This window comes from Euleptes europaea, chromosome 8 (assembly GCF_029931775.1).
Source record: "Euleptes europaea isolate rEulEur1 chromosome 8, rEulEur1.hap1, whole genome shotgun sequence".
NCBI classification, from domain to species: Eukaryota; Metazoa; Chordata; class Lepidosauria; order Squamata; family Sphaerodactylidae; genus Euleptes; species Euleptes europaea.
Window position 1 is genome coordinate 72,896,105 of NC_079319.1, and position 15,597 is coordinate 72,911,701.

General features: G+C 39.2%; 1 protein-coding gene across 1 annotated transcript in view; it reads left to right on the plus strand.

Moving 5' to 3' along the window:
- Positions 1-15,597, plus strand: part of KIF13A (kinesin family member 13A) — an 85,733-nt gene that overhangs the window by 9,560 nt on the left and 60,576 nt on the right. The window contains exon 3 of the mRNA XM_056854166.1: positions 14,100-14,112. Within this exon, the coding sequence (XP_056710144.1) occupies positions 14,100-14,112 (13 nt within the window). The remainder of the gene's footprint in view (positions 1-14,099; positions 14,113-15,597) is intronic.

A 15,597-nucleotide genomic window follows, 5' to 3' on the forward strand; every position in this document is an offset into this window, starting at 1 on the left:
TTTTTGTTGTCTTTTATTGAACTTAGCAAGTATATTGATTCAGTGTAACTGAGAGTTGGACTGGGCTGGATCCAAAGGAATTTTTTTGCCAGAAAAAAGTTGATTTTCACTGGGTCCACCCTTGTTGTGGATACCCCTCCCCCCCCCGCCATTCACCATGCTGTTCTTTAGAGTTGTTTGGGGGGGATCATGATGGGGGGGGGGAAGCTATTTATTCCCAAGGCTGTTTTTCAATTTTTCTGATGGAAAAAAATGGGAAATTTTGGGGAGCCTTGAAAAAAAGTGTCTTTTATTTGAAACAAGTCCTTTTTATGACTGGGTTTTCCCTAAAATGTATAGCATGGACCCAAAACCAGACTAATTTTTTTTAACATTCTTATTGGATCAAATTCTATTCTATCAAATCATTTTTGGAGTGAAGAGTACACAGTTGTTTACTTTGTTAACTTAAGACATCTGCTCTGAGGTAACCCATAATTATGCACTAAAACTTGATGTCCCAGAAAATGAGATGTTAACTAGCAGCTAAAGTGTCTTGCAGGGCTGACACGTTGTTGTAAAAACACAATAAAGGCTTTTCATTATCCTGGAGTTCTTAATCATAGTTCTAAAAATTCATTAAAACAGTTAGAAAAATATGAAAAAAATAAATCCTAACTAAAATAATTCCTTGTGGAGTTTTCAACAGTTCATCTTTCATTCTTTTGGCACGTGTCATACAACAGCCAACACTGACTTCGACCTAGGCAGATGATAGGGAGTTTAAAAAATATTCTACATATATAGAAATAATCAAAGGCAGACATTGCAGTCAAGCATCAAGAAAGGGCAGCTGCCTCTGCAGAGGAATGTTGGTGGGGGGTGGGCTTTGTTTTTGACATATTTGCTGCTTAATTTATAATGTATTTTTGACTAGTTACCCTAGGGCATTAAGTATAAAGAAGAATGAATACAGCGGGGTGGGTGGAATATGGGGAAGGTCCCTCAGGTGAGTGCAACTGGAAATGGAAAGAAAAGCATTGTAAATTGGGATCTATATTATCAACGAAGTGTATATATGGGAACTCAGTATTCTTCCATCATTATTTCTAATATGATATGGACCTCCAAATATGGCTGCTTTGGGCAACTGGTTGGCCGCTGTGTGAAAGAGAATGCAGAAATAGATGGACTACTGGTCTGGTTCAGCAGGGCTCTGCCTATGTCCTTATGACACGACTGAGCGTAAGGATAAACTGGTATCGTTCTTTTTAAAAAAAACATGTCAGCAATACTGGTAATGCACTTTTTATGGGGAGAGTGGATAAGGTGAAGCTTTTCTCCCTCTGCAAGGTCATCTGCTAAAGCTGGGGGGTGACAGATTCAAAACAGATAAAAGGAAGTATTTCTTCACACAACACATAATTAAATTGTGGAACTCTCTGCCCCAGGATGTGGTGATGGCTGCCAACTTGGAAGGCTTTAAGAGAGGAGTGGATGTGTTCACAGAGAGGGCTATTCATGGCTACTAGTAAAAATGGATACTAGTCATGATGCAAACCTATTCTCTCGAGGATCAGAGGGGCATGCCTACTATATTAGGTGCTTTGGGACACAGGCAGGATAATGCTGCTGCAGTTGTCTTGTTTGTGGGCTTCCTGTCCCTTTAATAAAGCCTTAATGTGTGCAAATGCCAGCTGAAGATGTTCATGGAAAGGAAATAAATAATACGCTTAACCCTCTGTTAAAGGGACAAGACATTTTTCTCCAGGTGTTTTGGTAGAGGTGTGCAGGCTAGGAAAAAAACAGGATTTTTTTCTGTGTCCCCCACTCCATTTCCCCCCCAGTATAAACATAATGGGGCTGGGAGCACTGAAAAAAACACAAGATCATGTGAACTATTTTCTCTTTTAGAATGGAGAAAATACTTCTTACTACAACCAAGTTTTTTTTACTTAAATGTATTAATTCCTCAGTTTGTCATGTTAAAAAACTGGAACATTTTGTTTTTAAACAAGTGAAATGCTTTTTAAGACAAGGCATTACTTACTCCAAATGTATAGCTTTAAAAAAATTGAAGGACTGTGTTCATTTTTTCCAGTGGAAAATTCAACTATGCCAAATAAATACAACTTCATATTGTAACTAAGTTATAAATGATGCATTTTATATTGTTAGATCAGTAAAAAAGTAAACTACCCCAGGATTGGAAAGGGCTGCTGTGGGAGGGAGAATTAAGAATGTTTCTGGACTGTCAGTGCTTTCCACTGATAAATCACTACATCATACTCATTATCCATAATAATTTGGGTCAATTTACATGAACAGATGTTTCATATAAAAATCTATCAAGAGAGATTATCAGGAGAAAACATCAGGAGATAAGGTACCCCCGGCCATCAGCAGGGAATAAGGTAGGGGGTGGGGACTTACTACCTGTAAACAGTGGGGGGTGGGGACTTACTACCTGTAAACAGAGGCAGGCCATTCTGTCTTAAAGCATGCCTATATGTATTGTGTTAACTAGGGGCAGTGTTGGGAAATGCAGGATTGCTCAGCCACTTATTATTTTTGGTAAGCTTACAGAGTCTTTGTTATCTGCAAAGACTTTAGACCTGTCTTGATAAGCCCCTTTACCTTACAGTGGGTGCAATTCTTTAACAGACTATAGATATGCGGAGGGTACACAATTCTTTTGACGTTTGCAGCAGCATTAATAAAATCTGGTGGCACCAGCTGTAAAAATAAGGATTAATTTACTTTTACTATTAAAATTTTCTATCCTAGATTTTTTTCTGCACTTATCATTTGATTTATTTTGTACAGGAAAGTTGTATTTTTGTGTTAAAATAAAAATAGCCATGCAAAAATGTTGGTCCCACTATTTCAGTGTGGTGAAAAGTGCCATCAAGTCACAGCTGACTTTCTCATCCCAAGTAGAGGCAGGCAATGGCAAACCACCTCTGTAGTGTAGTGGTTAAGAGCAGTGGTCTAGAGCAGTGGACTCTGATCTGGAGAACCGGGTTTGATTCCCCACTCCTCCACAGGAGCATCAAAGGCTAATCTGGTGAACTGGATTTCTTTCCCCACTCCTACACATGGAGCCTGCTGGGTGACCTTGGACGAGTCACAGCTCTCTTAGAGTTCTCTCAGCCCCACCTACCTCACAGGGTGTCTGTTGTGTGGAGGGGAAGGGAAGGAGATTGTAAGCCCGTTTGATTCTTCCTTAAGTGGTAGAGAAAGTCATCATATAAAAACCAACTCTTCTTCTACTACTACTTCTATTATAATAGGAGAAAAAAGAGCATAATGTTTGGAATTTGTCCATTACTTTCCGATAGTAATGATACAGGCCATAGAAAGAAATTGTTTATTTACTTCATGACAAAAATATACAGCCAACCAATTACAAAAATAGAGAACAATGCACTAAAATAGTATAATAAATACCTCAAACAATGCAAAAATAGGTAATTTACAAAGTAGTTGTGGAACACCAGCAGGCCTTCAGTGATGGTACATCTACGACAGATAAGGAAGGGGGGAGGAGTAGCACTGTATGTCAAAGATGTGTACACTTGTGAAGAAGTACATGAATCTGAACATGGTAGTGCAGTTGAGACACTATGGGTAAACATAAAAGGAATAAGAAATAATCGTGATATTATGGTGGGGGTCTGCTATCGACCACCAAACCAGGCAGAGGATTTGCATGGGACGCTCCTAGACCAGATCACAAAGTTCTCAAAGAGACGGGACCTGGTGGTCAAGGGAGATTTTAATTACCCAGATATCTGTTGGAAGTCCAACGCTGCTAAAAATGCAAGATCCAATAAATTCCTGACTTGTCTTGCTGAGAACTTCCTATTCCAGAAGGTGGACAGGGAAACAAGGGGATCTGCTATCTTAGACTTGATTCTCACCAACAGGGAAGAACTGGTCGATGAGGTTAAAGTAGTACGCACCCTGGGTAGTAGTGACCATGTACTCTTGGAATTTACAATCTTAGGGAAAGGAAAACCTGTATGTAGTCAGACATATAGGTTGGACTTTAAAAAAGCAAATTTTAACAAACTTAAACTTATGCTAGGTAGAATCCCATGGTCGGAAATACTTAGAAGAACTCCTGAGAAGGGAGTTCAAGAAGGGTGGGCGTTTCTTAAAAATGAAATACTGAAGGCGCAATCCCAAACCATTCCTATGAGAAGGAAAAATGGGAGGAGCCTAAAGAGGCCAGGGTGGCTCCATAAACAGCTTTTTAAAGAGTTGAGAAATAAAAAAGACTCATTTAGGAAGTGGAAGGAGGGCCTTATAACCAAAGAGGAAATAAACAAATAACTAGTGCTTGTAGGGAGAGTGTTAGGAAAGCTAAAGCTCAGTATGAACTTAGGCTAGCGAGAGATACTAAACGCAACAAAAAATGGTTCTTTTCCTATGTACAGAGTAAGAACAAGGATAAGCCCATTGTGTGGACCGGAAAGTGAAATTGTAACAGGAGATGAAGAGAGGCCGAACTCCTCAATTCCTACTTTTCCTCAGTCTTTTCTCGTGAGGGAAGTGGTGCTCAACATGGCATAAACAGAACATGTAATGAGGGAAGGGATTTGCAGCCTAGAGTTGGCATTGAGTTAGTGCAAACACCTGGTTTCTTTAAATGAAACAAAATCCTCTGGGCCCAATGAATTGCACCCAAGGGTACTCAAAGAACTTGCAGATGTAATTTCTGAACCTGTGTCCATTATTTTTGAAAAGTCTTGGCAAACAGGTGAAGTGCCAGAAGATTGGAGGTGGGCAAATGTTGTCCCCATCTTCAAGAAGGGGAAAAAGGAGGATCTGGGTAACTACCGACCCCATCAGCTTGACTTCTATACCAGGAAAAGTGTTCGAACAAATCATCAAACAGTCAGTCCTTGAGCATTTAGAAAGGATGGATCTGATCACTAAGAGCCAGCACGGGTTTCTCAAGAATAAGTCATGTCAGACTAATCTTATCTCCTTTTTTGAGAAAGTTACTACCTTGCTGGATCAGGGGAATGCTGTAGACATACCGGTAGTTTATCTAGATTTCAGTAAGGCTTTTAATAAGGTTCCACATAGTATTTTAGTTGACAAATTGGGAAAATGTGGTTAAGATCCTATTATTGTTAGTTGGATCTGCAACTGGTTGACAGATCGTACCCAAGAGTGCTAGTAAATGGTTCCTTATCCACTTGGAGAGAAGTGGCTAGTGGAGTTCCTCAGGGATCTGTGCTGGGCCCTGTGTTGTTCAATATCTTTATAAATGATTTGGATGAAGGCATAGAGGGGATGCTTATTACATTTGCAGATGATACTAAATTGGGAGGGGTAGCAAATAGAGTAGAAGACAGAGCCAAGATGCAGGATGATCTTGACAGGCTGGAGAAGTGGGCTAGAACTAATAAAATGCACTTCAACAAAGACAAATGTAAAGTTCTGCATTTAGGTAGGAAAAATCAAATGCATAATTATAGGATGGGGGAGACTTGTCTGAGCAGTAGTGTGTGTGAAAAGGATCTTGGGGTCAGTAGACCAAACACTAAACATGAGTCAGCAGTGTGATGCGGTAGCTAAAAAGGCAAATGCAGTCTTGGGCTGCATCAACAGAAGTATCAGATCACGCGAAGTGATGGTATTGCTTTACTCCACTTTGGTTAGACCTCAACTAGAGTACTATGTTCAGTTTTAGGCACCACAATTTTAAAAAGATGTAGACAAACTGGAACGTGTCCAGAGGAGGGCAACAAAGATGGTGAGGGGTCTGGAGACCAAGTCCTATGAGGAAAGGTTGAAGGAGCTGGGTATGTTTAGCCTGAAGAGGAGAAGACTGAGAGGGGATATGATAACCATGTTCAAGTACTTGAGGGGCTGTCATATTGAGGATGGTGCCAAGCTGTTTTCTGTTGCCCCAGAAGGTTTGACCAGAGCCAATGGGTTGAAATTAAATCAAAAGAGTTTCCGTCTAGACATTAGGAAGAATTTTCTAACAGTTCGAGCTGTTCCTCAGTGGAACAGGCTTCCTCAGTGGAACAGGCTTCCTCAGAAGGTGGTAAGCTCTCCTTCCCTGGAGGTTTTTAAGAAGAGTTTAGATGGCCACCTGTCAGCAGTGCTGATTCTGTGACCTTAGGCAGGTGATGAGAGGGAGGGCATCTTGGCCATCTTCTGGTCACCGGGGGTGTGGTGGGGGAGGTAGTTGTGATTTTCCTGCATTGTTCAGGGGGTTGGACTTGATGACCCTAGTGGTCCCTTCCAACTCTATGATTCTATTCTATACTCTAAACTCTTTTCAGTTTGCCTTCAGGCCAGGCTATGGGACAGACATGGCATAGTGCCTTTAGCTGATGATCACTTTTTTAAAAGGACATTCCCACCCCCTTTTTTTTTCTAATGGGGAAATGGAAAATCTGGAGGAGCACTAAAAAAAAGTTATGAAATATTTTTCTCTTTGAAATGAGTGATACACTGTTTGTCAAGGTTTTACTCTCTCAAAAGTGTTTAACATGAAAATGTCTGAGGACTTTTTCGATGTTTCTGATTGAGAAATTGGTAACTTATGAGGATTACTGGAAAAAAGTTTATTAATTTTTTTTCAATTGTAATGAGTGAAATGCTTCATAAGACAGGGTTTTACTCACTCAAAATGTATTGTGTGGTAACATTTCTGAGATCTACACCATTAGATAATAATTCTTACGTTTACTGTAGACATATATAACATATTTTCAAGGATATATTTATTAATGAGATGCAAATGTTTGCAACAACTATTGTACCATGTATTTAATTATAATAGTTAAGTGTTATAAACTTTAGCTTGATATCAGATACGTTGATAGCTCAATCTACTGTGACTATATGAGAGTATTTGTCTTCTACCTTCAGCTTTTATTTTTTCCAACATCTCAGATGGTAAAATTAAGAGACTTGCACCGATAGTACAGAAGTTTGCACTCTATCTCAGTATTGTGTATATTTTCAGTTTTACCTGTAGAAAACCAAGGCATTTATACTTTTAAATTCTATATATATATATGCTAAATAGTTCAATTTTATACTCTTGGAGCGCAATCCTGAAGGGGGGAGGCGGAGCCGCCACCGCCTCCTCAGGGGTTTCCTGGCTGCCACGGAACCTAAAAAAAAGAATTTTTTTAAATAAAAAGGGGGAAATGCCCCATTGAAAACAGTGAGGCTGCACCATCAAAAAAAGGTGGCACAGCCCCAACACCATTCAAGGGGGCATTCCTGGGGCAAAAGGGCTGTGGAAGCTGCTTACAGGCAGCTCCACCCCCCCACGGGTGCAGGTTTTCCCTTTTGAGAAAGCCCTGCTGGTGTGGCGATGCTGGCGGAGGGTGCCGGCGGCACTGGGACACTGGTGTGTTTGTCCCCGTGCCGGCATAGGTGCCACCTTATTCTTCCCTTTATAAATTATGCACTTATTATATTAAAGCAGTAAAATTAGCTTTAAGTTTGAAAGGAAAGTAAGTACCATATATATGGCAATTCCTCCTCCATTTCCATATTTTTCTTTTGTTTTTCCCATGGCTTTATATTTTTAAAGAAATATTTATCTCTAGCAATAACTTTAAAATATGATCATTAAAATACAGGACCCTGAAATGATGAAAATCTGGTTCCTAAATCTTTGGATTGGATCCTGTAGTTAAAACTTGTCAAGGTCTGAAATACTATGTGAATTATGTGTAAATCTTTATAACATTTGTACTAAGACAGGGCTTAAAACCAATAGTCAAAACCTGAATAAAAGAGTTGAAGCAAATATTAAAAGTGTCAACATAGGAAGTATTTACACATCCGTACTTGGCTACCTGCAGATCATGTACACTACCACTAATATGTGGTCTTTTCCTTCATTGTAATCTAATTGTATTCCCATGAGAAAAGCCCCTGCAAAAGTTTGTAATATCTGCCAAGGATAAGTTCCAGTTTGTTTCCTGTTGTTCATATGTACAAACTTCTATAAATATGTAATAGAGGAAACATTCCTTGCCCCGCTCCAAGTGAATACAGCTTAAGAATATCTAATTAATCTTCATGTGAATTTAGTTTAAAAATTTGCCTTGGTATTCTACTCCCTGGGTTTTCTCGTATCCTTCTGTTTGGCATGGCAAAATTCCTGGTAATTGTGTCTATCCGGAGTAACACATGAAGTGGTGTTTCCATGATCGCTCAGGAAACTGAGACTTTATGGAAACTTGAGTCTTGAGGGAGGGTTGTGTGTATATACATATGAAAATTCTTATCTGTGGAATGTCTGTGTTGTGACCGTAATGGCTTTCAGTTTACTGTTTCTGGAAATACAATTAACGGCTGTTCTAGTGGTTCATTTGACTCTCTGAGCTGCCTTAACTGAGAAATGTTATATGTTGAGGTGATATGAAATCTGTCTCTGTTGTGTGTTTTGTGATGGTGGTTTTGCACATGCAAGTAATCATTTAGTGCAGTTTTCCATCTTGTTCTAACTCTAGCCATGTGAAGTTAGGGCCAAAGTATACATCAGATTCCTTGATTTCCTGTGACTTCTCATGGATCTCTGGTTTGTACTAGTGAAACTAAGCACTTGGTGATCTCTGTCAGTCCTCACAACATATTAGTGAAGGTGGCAGATAGTTTTTGTAATGCTGGACTAATTTTGTAGTGGAGAAGGAGAGCACCTTGCCAAAAATAACCTTTATAAATACAGGGCAATGCTTGTCCCCCCACGGCATTCTATCAACTTCACTTAACCTGGAAGATGGCCGTGATTTAGTTGATCTGGCCACATGGATCCATTCTACGGTTACCTGGAGGCTAAACTATAGTAATGCACTCTACATGGGTCTGCCCTTAAAGACAACTCGGAAACTCCAATTGGTTTAGAATTCTGTATCCCAGCCTCTATCGAATGTTAAGTGGAATCTGCATATGATCAGTTATTAGGTTCAATTAAAGATTCTAGCGATCACCTACAAAGCCCTTTATGGCCTTGGACCCATGTACCTGCAGGACTGCCTCTCCTGCTGTCTTGTGAAGCAGCTGTGCTCATTTCAGCAAAGCCTTCTTATGATGCCATCCCATAAATATGTCAAATCGTCAACTACCAATTCATGTGCATTCTCTGTGGTGGCTTCCAGATTGTGGAACGGCCTTCCTGAGGTTACTAGGAAGACCCCCACACTTTTGTCATTTCACAGAATTTTTAAAACAAAAATGTTCAGGAGGGCATTCTTATTTTTTTTAAATAAATTTTTATTGGTTTTTTTAAAACTATAAATTCTTCATAATTTTAACAACAATTTTAAAGATAATGTCAGAGCACGATTGTAACAATTGTTGTCTTAATTACAAATAGTTATAAAATAAACAATTTGACTTCCACACCACCCCGGTCTGCCACTTGATAAAATAATATAATCCATCGTTAATATATTCTGATCCTAATATTAATCTCATAGCATATAGAATATTACATTCCGGATCAGGATAAAAGGTAACCTTTCATTTTTCCCAAATCTTATAAATTCTAAAAATTAATTCAGTCCTCCCATTTTCCCATAGATATTCATTAACTATTTAATTTAATTTAACATATTAATTTCTCCATCTCCACCAGCTCTAAAATCTTAAAAGTCCAATTTCTTTTTTTTCTGGAACTTCCGCCTCTTTCCATTTGGCTACAGATAATCTTGTAGCCATTATAAGATAAATTCAAAAATATCCTTTTAACATTATACCGTAAATAGTCATGCCACCCATTTATACTGTCAAAGCCATCCAAATCCAATAATCATATTTGAACAAGTCTTTTAGCCATGATCTAATATTTCCTTCTGCATTTGAAATAGGTCAGCTAGAAACAGGAACAGGATCTCTTTATTCTCTCTCAGCTCGTCTGGCAAGTTACACACACCAAGATAATTTTCTCTGACCTGCATCTTCATCATGGCTAACTCCTTAATTTTAATCTGTTTTACTTGTATTGCTTCAATTTGTTTTTCTTGACCTTCTAGCTCCTTCTTTATTTTCTTGAATTCTTCCATAACTTTGTTAACTGGAATGTCCATTTCTTGCATGTCTGTTTTCATTGTCACAGGCAGGTTACATTCTTGGTCTTCTATCTTCTTCTTTATATCCTTATGTTGTTCCAAGACTAATTTGACCGAAGAATCCATTGCTTGCTTGTCTGTGTTGATCATCATTTGAACCTTAACATCCTTTATGTCTTCTGTAACCAGATCCAGCTTCTGATTAATGATTTGCTGTCACCTCAGACTGATTAACTAACATATCCTGCACTTTTTTCTCTATGGTTAAGTTCTGTAAAGTTTCCTTTAAATTTTTAAAGGCAGGGCTATGTAATAAACCAGAACAGGGACGAGTTCCAGATATTTACTTGAGTAGTTAAGCTGCAAAATTGTTGGTCATCTGGCAGGAGTCCTTTACATGTAATTGATGAAGGATATTTCATTGACCAGCTTGAGTACTTTTTCGAATTGAAAAAGTTAACATTTACCCTTAAAGTCGCTTTTTAAAGTTGACAATACCAACGAGTTTTACCGGATGCTCTAGGTCGGCTTAACCAGGAAGTATTCCGGAAGTTGCCTCGTCACGAACCTTCTATCGTCTCTTCTCGATGGTTGTTTCCTTCAGGAACAATTTCAATGTAGCACGAGTGAGACTTTTTTCCGGTCCTATAACTTACTTCCTGCTGATTTGGATGCCAAGCAATAGAGAGGGATAATAGATGGAACGCAGAGTCTTCCGGTCTGAGATATCCTCTTTGTTGCAAAACGTGGCTGGAGGACTCTTTTTACACCGGAAAAGTTCTCAAAGGTATCTCCCTCCCCTTCCTTTAAGAGCGAATCGGATTGGCAAATCGTAAGTCAATCATTTAGACTCGTTGTTTTGGTTTAAGCTGATCAGTTTGATAAGGCTCCTGCCGTTTTATTTGATGAGTCTCATACAGCAGAGTCATCCGTTTCAATTAAGGAAGGAACAGGGTTTCCAGGAATGTCTTCTTCAACCCCCCTGTTATTCGATAACGCCAATGATGAACGAAAGATTCTTATCTACTCACTTGGGCGTCTAGGGGTGAGGTTCTTATCTTAATGTAGTCCTTATGATGTTTATAAGGTGGTGGAGGGTAGAGTCTAAATGCCGAAGTTGCGCTGTGGCGATTCCAATCCCTTCGTGCCCGCGGGATCAACGTCTAAATCTCCGGGGGACTTATTGAAGCTCCCTCGGAGTATTTAGGAGATCGAACCGCATAGATGGCTGCAGGGAATTCCTGCTTCCCAGCCCACTTGCAAGGGCTGGGTTGGGGTGCGGTAAAACACCCCAAAAGAAACGCAAACTTGGATTCCCCCCAGGAGCCCCTGGGAGAACGAAGCACTCAGCCCAGCGTCACCACCGGAAGTCCAGGAGGGCATTCTTATGAAGGGGTCAGAACTACATCACAATGGATCAGCTCAGGAGGTTGCTTCTATCAGGGATAGTATTGTAGCATATTGCAATGTTTGTTGTACATATTCCTCTCCTTTTTTCTGCAATTCAATGGCTTCTACCTTTGAAATCTTCTCTTCAGTATGGTACGTCAAACTTAAGACAGTTTTGTTGGTTCTGACAGTTTTTTGCCTGCATTGACTATTTTTATAAGTTTTTTTGTTTGTGTGGAGAAATGTATTTTATCTGGATGTTTGAGATGGATAAACCTCTTTATTGGGTTTTAAAAGTTTTTATCTCTCTTAGCAGGAAAGGGAGAGGCTCCCAAGCCTCACTAAGTACCAACCACCAAAGCTTTGGAAATGCTAATAGCCTTCTTGGATAGAGAAAATGAAATGTGAAAAAATGTAATGGGAAGCTTTTAGAACACTACAATTTCTAAATTAAAGGGGCCTGCCATAGAATAAGATCAGCTAGGGCATGTACATAATGAGGTTCAAGGGAATGACATATTTACACCTTTCTTTTTCTTTCACCTGAGAGTATGTGTGTGGATGTTTTACTTCTAATAAATTCTTTATTATTTTGAATGCTGGTAGTTATTCTTGTAACTACATGAACCTCCACTGTTTGAACACACTGTTCAAATTTGGTGCCAGGGGGAGGTAGGTGGTCAGTTGCTAAACTACTATTTCACCAGGAGTGTGGTAAGCTGTCCCTGTGGTAACCAGTCTCTAGGTAGCAGGAGATGCAGGTAAGGAAGCTGGGAGCGCTGGCCCTCTTGAGAGGTAATTCCTAAAATGGCCCACTGGTGGCAGTGGTACCTAAAGAGCAAGAGAAAACCCCTCTGAGTGCCAGGCAGGCTGGGAGCGTGGTGTGTCACTGGGCAGAGACTTGGGAGGCTGCCAACGCTTAGATGCCTTGGAGGGCCAGATGGAGTGGTGCTTGCAAGTCAGCAGGGCCATTCTGCCACAGCTTGCGTTATTTCTGATTCTTCAGTCCTAGCCTTACTGCATTGTTCATTAGAGATCTTTGACTGGATTGTTTTTATCATATTTTGTAATCTGCCTTGAGTCTCAGTGAGAAAGGCGTGCTACGAATGAAGTTAATAATAATAATACAATGCTGTGTTGCTCCTGGGTTCAAAGGGTTCAAGTTATTTGAAGCTTTAATGTGGGGGGGGGAATTATAGCATTCTCCGGGGTGTGTGTACAATTTGCCATTTTGTTGCGCTCTTCTTTGCAGCTGCCACCTATCTGAGTAGTAAAGTATAAGGCCATGCTCAGGGCTTTCCACACGATTATCTCCCTGCTCTTAAGTTGGCATGCATTTGTTTGCCATTTTTAGTGCACAGTTTGCACGTGGCTCTCTCTGGTAGCATGTTTGTGAAGGAAATACAGACTGTTCACAATTTAAAAACACAGTATTGTAGTTGGGGAAATGTAATACATTTCACAGATAATGTATTTATATAGATTTCGTTTTAATATTGTTTATGACAGTTTCACTCCCCATAGACACATTCTCCATGGCATGCATTGCTGACTGTTGTAATAGAAAGGTTTCTTGCATGTGTATTGAGGAGCAGGATATAGTTTCCAGGAAAAGTTGGAATGGAGGCTTGAGCAGTTTGAAGGCTTGAGCAGCTAATAAGTTACCGTCTGCCATAGATGCTTGGTATGATGCACATACTTCAAAACTACACATAGTCCATTGTTGAACAAATTAGGGACTGTTAAACGTATAGTTGCATAGCCATGTTGAAAGGATTGTAGCATTTTTAGCCACTTGCTTGGAAAGTCACAATTAAATAAACTGGATGAAATCTGAAAGATGATTCCACCCTACCCCTGCCATGTAATAGAATATGGCAATAAAATTTGGTTCTTGATGGATGGCTGTAGTTTGAACAGGAAATAGTATGGCTCTGAGCATGTTCATATATAAATAAAATACTACGAACAAAAGGATGTGGACGTATGTAACGTTGTTTTTTGAAAATTAACTTGCTTACATACTGTTGCAGTGTTTCCATTTGAAGTTATAATAAAATGGCTCTGAGATTGGCAGGCAATGTTTTCACACGTACTGATGGAACCTGTGAAAACATGAAAACTCTCAAAGAAAAGCTTTCTTTAATGGTGTGTGTTTGGTAAGAAAAATGAAAACCTTGAAATTACTATACGAGAGAGAGGAGATGGTGCTATTATTCTTCAACATTGTTCTGTTACTGGAAATTTCTTCTGTCAGTGGAGGTTGCTGTTGGATCCAAGCCATGGCATGTTGCCTTCAGCTCCTTGAAGGAAGGGTGGGATAAAAATGTGATAGATATATAAATAAGCCCCTATGTAGAATACTGTTAAAATACTCTAGTATTAGACTTTGATCTTACCCTTTAACTTGGATTTAAACCTTGAAGTTTAGCAGATTATCTGTTTACTACTATTTTCTGGATGTTTTACCTGCTATCAGCAAACAATGTGAATTGTTCCTCGAAAAACATTGCCACTAGTGTCTTATTCTATTAAATCCAACAGTTTTTCTCCCAAAATTGAATGAACAGTATTTTAATAGTTTCAAGCATTAACTATATGTTCTGTCTTTTAAATCCCTTTCGGTTATGCTGATATTATTATTACTGCTGTTGAATTTCCATCCTGCAGGAAACCTCCAAAGGTGAGTTTTGAAAAGTTGTTCTTATGTGTAGCTTGTTGAAATGCACAACATATTGTCCACAATGATATTAAGTTATCTAGAACATCTTTTTAAAAAATGTCCATATTTAGATAAGTAATAAATAAAGGAGCCCCGTGGCGCAGAGTGTTAAGCTGCAGTACTGCAGTCAAAAGCTCTGCTCACGACCAGAGTTCGATCCCGACGGAAGTCGGTTTCAGGTAGCCGGCTCAAGATTGACTCAGCCTTCCATCCTTCCGAGGTCGGTCAAATGAGTACCCAGCTTGCTGGGGGTAAAGGGAAGATGACTGGGGAAGGCACTGACAAACCACCCCGCTAACAAAGTCTGCCTTGGAAACGTTGGGATGTGACGTCACCCCATGGGTCAGGAATGACCCGGTGCTTAGGTAAAGCCCCCTAAAAAGTATACACAATAAGTTTTTTTTTAAGTTGCTGTATGTAAATGTAACTTGTATGGGAACTAAAGACAGCTCCCTCTTTTTCCAGCTACTCCAAATTTTATTTGTCTAAAATTTGGCTACTCCAAATTTTATTTGTCTAAAAAAATGTATATCGTGTCTATGAAAAACAAGTTCTTAAGTTTACTCATTCAAGTATCCAACTGAGATGAAGGAAGAACATGTCATCCAAACCTCCTTAGGAAGAAAAAACGTCTATACCACCCTGAATACCTTTGAGAATGGGTAGGATAAAATGTACAAGGTGAAACATAGCCACTGAGTATGTTTATTACTTTTTTCAAATAGGGATGAAGGGTAATTTGTGGTCAACTTGAAATGGCTGCTTTGAATTTAATAATTAGAAGTAAAAATTATTAGAAGTTTATCATGCCATTGATGAAGCAAGAGTGAAGGATTAGCTGACAGAAATGTTAACACAGCTGTCCTTGCAAGTGAAAAAAATGAGACAGAATTTAAAGATTGTTTTCTTAAGAGGTTTGTTTGCATTGGTCATTTAAGTAGAGATATTTTGGGTCAGCTGTGAATTGATGGCAAAAAAATGGCAAGAGAGAGCCTCATTTATTTCAGGGTCATGACAAGTTGGAGAAGGAGGTCTTTGTTGTTGATAAATTTCTGCTAACTCTAGTTAACTAGATTAACTCTAGTTTGCTGTAGTTGAGCATGCTTTATTCTCATGCTTCTGTCCTTTCTTTCTCCCTTCACATATAGAGCTGAGATTGAAGATGTCCACTTTTTGGGAAGTTTATCTAACTATTTAATCCTGTTTCATAATCCTGCTTGTGTGCAAGAAACAAACTCAGTTTTGTTGTAGTGTATGAATACAGACATCACAACACATAAGTATTCAATCTTTTTGGTTCTGTGCATGAGAAGAGGGAGGCATGCACAAGAACAAGAATAAACCAGGTTTAAATTCATCATGAATAAACCAGAGTCAAACATGAACAATGTGACCATCGCAATTGCATATTAAAAATTTACCTAAGAACATAAGAGCCCTGATGAA